At 65.4% G+C, this 5,777-nt stretch overlaps 2 protein-coding genes across 2 annotated transcripts; one reads left to right on the top strand and one right to left on the bottom strand.

Annotated features, from left to right (window-relative positions):
• The first annotated feature begins 856 nt into the window (after nucleotides 1-856).
• LOC112124937 (chemokine-like receptor 1) lies at nucleotides 857-1,988 on the top strand. The gene has a single exon (XM_024223394.2). It carries the CDS (start codon nucleotides 857-859, stop codon nucleotides 1,898-1,900), a length of 1,044 nt encoding a protein of 347 aa, XP_024079162.2. The 3' UTR covers nucleotides 1,901-1,988.
• Nucleotides 1,989-3,444: 1,456 nt separating this feature from the next.
• Nucleotides 3,445-5,377, bottom strand: LOC112124938 (pleckstrin homology-like domain family B member 3). Its single transcript, XM_029913459.1, has 3 exons — nucleotides 5,149-5,377; nucleotides 4,671-4,759; nucleotides 3,445-4,420 (listed from the first exon to the last, which is right to left on the bottom strand). The coding sequence occupies exons 1-3, from the start codon at nucleotides 5,375-5,377 to the stop codon at nucleotides 4,286-4,288; spliced, it is 453 nt and encodes a 150-aa protein (XP_029769319.1). The 3' UTR covers nucleotides 3,445-4,285.
• Nucleotides 5,378-5,777: the final 400 nt, after the last annotated feature.

Here is a 5,777-nt window from a genome sequence, read left to right as displayed (position 1 = left end):
GGTTGGGCTCTGCTAGCTTTCGCGGGGTGGGGGTGAGTCTGGACCATGTCCCCGTTCTGGGTAAGTGGGAGGGCTGGGTCTTCCCTGCATAGAACCCAGGAGTCCTGGCTTCCAGTACCCCCCCCCCAACCCCCACTCCCCTCACAGAGCCAGGGAGAGAACCCAGGCGTCCTAGAAGCCCTGCACAGGGTTATTTCCCCTTTTCCTGGTTGAGAGGCACCATCCCAGCAGCAGCCGCAGTGCCAGCCGGGGGGGGGTGCGGCAGTGATAAAAGCCAGGTGTGGAAGTTGGCACGGTGCCCTCTGTCCGCCCACAGCTTGGGACACTTGGCAAGGAGCCAGACGTACCCCCCGGGCTGCCACCGATAGCTCCACCGCTCACGGGGCGCGAGGCTGGGAGCCCAGAGATGGACAAAGGGAGGCGGGGGAGACGCGGGGTCAGCCTGGCCATGCAAATAAACCCGGCCCCACCTCCAGAGAGGGTTGCTGTGAACCCTTCCCTGGCTAGGGGGCACCGGCCCCAGGGCAGGGACTGGCTGGCTCAGTGGGGCAGGGAATGGGACATGGGGTCTTTCCCCTCTAGGGGGCACTAGCCCCAATCGGGCTCTAGGGTGGGGGACTGGCTGGCTCAGTGGGGCAGGGAATGGGACATGGGGCCTTTCCCCTCTAGGGGGCACCAGCCCCAATTGGGCTCTAGGGTGGGGGACTGGCTGGCTCAGTGGGGCAGGGAATGGGGCACAGGGCCTCTCCCCTCTCGGGGGCACCGGTGCCGGTCCGGCTCCAGCGCGGGGGACTGGCAGGCTCTGGGAACAGGCCTCTCCCCACTCTCAATCTCTCTCTCTGTCTCAGGTCCCGTCATGGAGGCCAATGTCTCCTCCGGTCTCTGGCTGACCAGCCCTGGTCCTTCTCCTGCCAAGGCCAAGTCTGACCTAAACGCCGTCATGGACCTAGTCCAGGTCGTCTTCTACACCGTGGTCTGTGTGGGAGGTTCGCTGGGCAACGGGCTGGTGATCTGGCTCACAGCCCGCCGGGCCGGCCGCTCCGTCAACTGCGTCTGGTTCCTCAACCTGGCGGTGGCCGACTTCATCTTCTCGGTCACCCGGGTGGTGCCCCTGGTGAAGAACACCTTCTACCGCAGGCACTGGCCTTTCGGTGCCTTCCTGTGCCAGGCCACCAGCTTCATCAAATACCTCAACATGTTCTGCAGCGTCTTCCTCTTGGCGGCCATCAGCCTGGACCGCCTGGCGGCCGTGGCCTTCCCGGTGTGGTCCAAGAACCGCCGGGGGCCCCGCCTGGCGTGGGCGGCCGCTGCCGGGGCATGGGGGGCGGCCGCCGCAGCCAGCCTGCCCTTCTACCTCTACCGCAACCTGGTCCCAGAGGGGAAGACCAAGGGCCTCAAGTGCTCCTTGACGCTGGGAGAAGGACCCAAGCTGACGCTATATCTCCTCCGGCTGCTCTGCGGCTTCCTGGTCCCTTTCGTCATCATCCTGGCCTGCTATGGGGCCCTGGCGGCCGTGCTGAGGCGGCGCCCGGCCACCATCCGCTCCAGGAAGCCCTTCAAGGTCATGGCGGCCATCGTGGTGACCTTCTTCCTCTGCTGGGCCCCCTACCACCTCTTCCTCCTCCTCAAGCTGGCGGGCGTCAAGGGCCAGGCCATGGCCGTGGGCCTGCCTCTCGCCTCCTCCCTGGCCTATCTCAACAGCTGTGCCAACCCCGTCCTTTACTTCTTCATGGGGCTGGACTTCCGCCGGGCGCTGGGTCGCACCACCTTGGCCGGGGCCTTCCGCCGGGCCCTGCTTGAGGACATGGCCTACTCAGCCAGGTCCCACAGCTGCAGGAAGGAGGCAGCCTCCTCCGTGGACAGGCTGGCCCAGAGCTCGGTGGCCCCCAACCTGGCTTGAGACACCCCGAGGGAGCGAGGCCTGTGGGGCCGAGAGAGACAGAGACAGAGTGAGGTGGGGGCCCTGGCACGGACGGCAGTGGCGAAGGGAGCAGTACAGAGACAGATGCCAAAGGAGCCCCCAGCCATCCCACCGCAAACACCAATGTGCTTCTTCCTGACCGGAGACCTGCGGACGTCCCCAGAGCGGGGACAGTGGCAAAGAGGGCTACACACAGCCCTACACACACACACACACACACACACACACACACACACACACACACACACACACAGCGCCCCCACCCAATAGCCTTTATCCATCTCACTACCCCCACCAACGTGAGTGCAACTGTCCTAGAACCAGACTCTTCCATCCACCCCCAAAGCACTCGGAGGAAGAGCTCCACAAACACAGTCTCTGCCCACCCCCAACACACACACACGCCCCCCCCCCCCCCCCCGCCACCCGCGCATCGCCCCCCCCCCCCTCCCCCCCCCCCAAATGCTCCCCCCCACACACAGATCCACCCTATGCACACCCATCCATCCCACCTCCCCCACCAATGTGCCTCTCATTCTCTTAGGGCCTGGCCCCTCCTACATCCCCCCAGGGAGGGAGTCCAGCCAGGGGGCCGGGTTGTCCCAGTGGCAGTTTGGTCTGAGTCCCCACAAACTCATACCATGGATCATCCCATTAAAACAACGGCTTCTCCTTAAACGTCTCTGGCCTGTTCGCTGCACGTGAGCCCAGCCCCGACGCGGGGGAGGGAGCCTGGCACCCCCCAGCGCAGGCCCGGCTCAGCCGGAGACAAAGGGCTCCTTGTGACTCGGTGCTATCGGCACAGGAGAGGTTGTGGTTAAGAGTGGGGGTGGGGAGGCTGGGAGCCAGGACTCCTGGGTTCTCTCCCCAGCTCAGGATGGGGAGTGGGGTCTAATGGTTAGCGCATGGTGGGGCTGGGACTCCTGGGTTCTATCACCACCCCTGGGAGGGGAGTGGGGTCTAGTGGTTAGAGCAGGGGGGCTGGGAGCCAGGACTCCTGGGTTCGTTCCCTGGCTCTGGGAGGCCCCGCCAATCCTTGTGTGCCTGAGACACCCACAGGCTGTGGGTCAGAGCTGCCAGTCACAAACCTCCCAGTCTATCACCTGCTGCTTTGTGATCCACCCGGGGCACCGGCAGAGCTGCGGGGGGGAGCCCAGGGGGCTGGGGGCCAGGAGTGAGGGGCACCGGCAGAGCTGGCAAGGACTGGACTGGCAGGGGGTTGTGGGTCGGGAGTGAGGGGCACCAGCAGAGCTTGGGGGAGGGAGCCCAGGGGACTGCGGGTCTGGCACGAGGGCCACTGGCAGAGCTTGGGGTGGGGGAGCCCAGGGGGCTTCGGGTGGGGAGCGAGGGGCACCGGCTGCAATAGAACTAGACACACAGCCCATGGGTCGGACGAGTTTCTGTAATAAATAGTTGGCGTCAGCAGGGGGCAGCGACCCTGGGGCCCACAACAGACACATGGGGGAGGGGGGGGCAGGTACAGACGAGATCCAGGGGGGTAGGGGGCTCCCCCTGCTGCCACGTTTGGGCTCAGCCCCGGCCCCCTGAGCCTTGGCCACATGGCACAAAGCATGCTGGGAATGCCGCCCTATCAGAGAGACTCCACACTCCCCATTGGTCAGGACTTGGCCACGGCGCCCTCCAGGCACGGCCGCCATTGGCCAGTTCGATCCCAGTCTCCTCCAATTGGTGCATCCCTGAAGCCTGCTCCCATTGGTCGAGATTTCGGACAGTCAATGGGAATTCCAAGCCGCCATTGGTCAGTTCAGTCCATGTCTCTTCCCAGTGGTGCAAATTCCAGTCTTTTGGGTAACTGGCCAGGTTTCAAAGCCAGGCTGCATGCAATTGGTGGGAATTCCAACCAGGTGTTCCCCACCCCACACCCCCATTGGTTGGCATTTAAGGCAGGTCTCCTATTGGTGCAGATTCTGAACAAGTCTTTTACGGTTGGCCAGGTCTCAACCTTTCTCTCCACCAATTGGTGCAGGTCCCGGGCGAGCACGCATCCAATTGCCCAGCCTTCAAACTAGGCCTCCTCTGATTGGCCAGTATTCTGAGTGAGCCTCCTCCCATTGGTCGGGATTCAAAGCCACTTGCCTCCCATTGGTGCCAGTTCCGGGAACGTCTGTGTTTTAGAAGAGCTCTGATTGGAGGCAAACGCCTGCGCCCCATTGCTCCCCACCACGGTCGAGGTCAAAAGGGGCGGGGCCAGCACGGCTTCACACCTTCAAGAACCAAGTCCATCCCCCATTGGCTGCCCTGCCCTCAAGCCCCTCCCAGGGGCGGAGCCAATGGCCCAGCTGGCCACGCCCACCAGGTGGACAATGTCTTTGGTGGGTCCCTGGGGCGCTCCGCGGGCCCGGCTCAATAGCGCGTGTTCTCCTCGGCGGCCGTGACGATGGCGTCCATCCAGATGCGCATGGCCTCGGCGCTGGGCGCCACCAGGCAGAAGAGCCGGTCGTAGGTCTTGACACAGAAGGTCAGTTTGGGGTTGGGGCTCTGTGGGGGAAGGAAAGGGTCAGCCAGTGGAGGGGTGGCTGGGACCCCCTGGGTCCCTGGGCTGGGGGGGCGCTGGAGGGTTGGGGGGATGATGCCATAGGTTCCGGGGCTGGGAGGCAGGACGCCGTGGGTCCCAGCGCTGGGGGTCTGGAGGGTTGGGGTGGACATTGTGGGTCCCCATGCTGGGGGGAGTGTCGTGCATCCAGGCACTGGGGGGGATGCTGTGGGTCCTGGCACTGGAGGGGGATGCCGTGGAGCCGGGCCCGAGGGGGGGATCGTAATAAACCTCCTCGATGGCCTGGAAGTAGATGACGCCCTTGAGCTTCGCCTCCTCTTTGTCTGCAACGAGAGGGGACAGCGATTAGGAAGGGGGGCAGGGGGGCTGGGAGGGGGCAGGGATACAGGAGGATGCAGGAGGCACCGGCTCCCTAGTGGGGGGTAGCAGAGAAGGGGGCACCGAGGGGGATACCTGGGGGGCTCACCCACGGAGTAGGCCAGCAGGCATCACTGGGGGTGGGTGCCGGGGGGCAGGTGAACAGGACGGGGATGGTGGGTAGGGTGACCAGATGTCCCAATTTTATAGGGACAGTCCTGATATTTGAGGCTTTTTCTTACATAGAAGCCTATTACCCCCCACCCCCGTCCCGATTTTTCACACTTGCTGCCTGATCACCCTAATGCTGGGGGACGGGGGTACCCGGGGGCAGGGGGGTAGTACTGGGGCTCACCCACGTAGTAGGCCAGCAGGCGCCGCTGACGGTCGAAGCAGAACCAACGTTTCTTCCAGGTTTTGATGCGCCCGCCCATCTTGACCAGGAAGCCGCGGCAGGCCCTGCCCGTCACCCGCACCTCGGGGCAGGTCTCCAGGCTGTGCCCCGAGGCCTCCAGGTGGGCTCGCAGGTCCAGGGGGGTGGGGGCAGGAGGCTCCCGCGCCGGCCCCGGGCTCCGGTCCTGCATGGGCAACGCGGGGGATAAATGTGTGTGTGTGTGGGGGGGGGGGGGGAAGCGCGGGGACCCCCCCCCAACCCGCCCTGGGGGGGACTGGGTGGGGCCGGGGGGGGGGGGGGTCTCACCTGGGCAAGGGGGGGCGGCTCCGTGTGTTGTGTCTCCCCCTGGGCCACTCGCTTCGCCTCCTGCGGGGACAGGGCGGGAGGTCAGGGCCCAGTGGCCACCGTGGGGGGGGGACCCGGCCCCTCCACCCCAAAAGACCCCAATCTGGCCCCCCCGGCTCCCCTCCCGCCACACACCCCACCTTGACCCTGCCCACCCCCACCCCTCTGTCCCCGCCTCCATCCTGGCCCTGCCCCCACCTCCAAGCAAGCCCCTCCCCTTCCCCGCCCCACGCATGGCCGATCCC

Source organism: Terrapene carolina, unplaced genomic scaffold, assembly GCF_002925995.2.
Source record: "Terrapene carolina triunguis isolate 2854851 unplaced genomic scaffold, T_m_triunguis-2.0 Scaffold647, whole genome shotgun sequence".
NCBI classification, from domain to species: domain Eukaryota; kingdom Metazoa; phylum Chordata; order Testudines; family Emydidae; genus Terrapene; species Terrapene triunguis.
The sequence above is the reverse complement of the archived record's forward strand: the minus strand, read 5'-3'. Positions and strand labels throughout refer to the sequence as shown.

What these genes read in the sequence shown, in the direction of transcription:
- LOC112124938 (XM_029913459.1), bottom strand. Translation starts at nt 5,377, where the DNA reads ATGCAGGACCGGAGCCCGGGGCCGGCGCGGGAGCCTCCTGCCCCCACC. An exon ending in CCTGCTGGCCTACTACGTGG is followed by an intron (nt 4,760 to 5,148) that starts GTGAGCCCCAGT and finishes CTCTCGTTGCAG; the next exon opens with ACAAAGAGGAGGCGAAGCTC. An exon ending in CCCTCGGGCCCGGCTCCACG is followed by an intron (nt 4,421 to 4,670) that starts GCATCCCCCTCC and finishes CTTCCCCCACAG; the next exon opens with AGCCCCAACCCCAAACTGAC.
- LOC112124937 (XM_024223394.2), top strand. Translation starts at nt 857, where the DNA reads ATGGAGGCCAATGTCTCCTCCGGTCTCTGGCTGACCAGCCCTGGTCCT.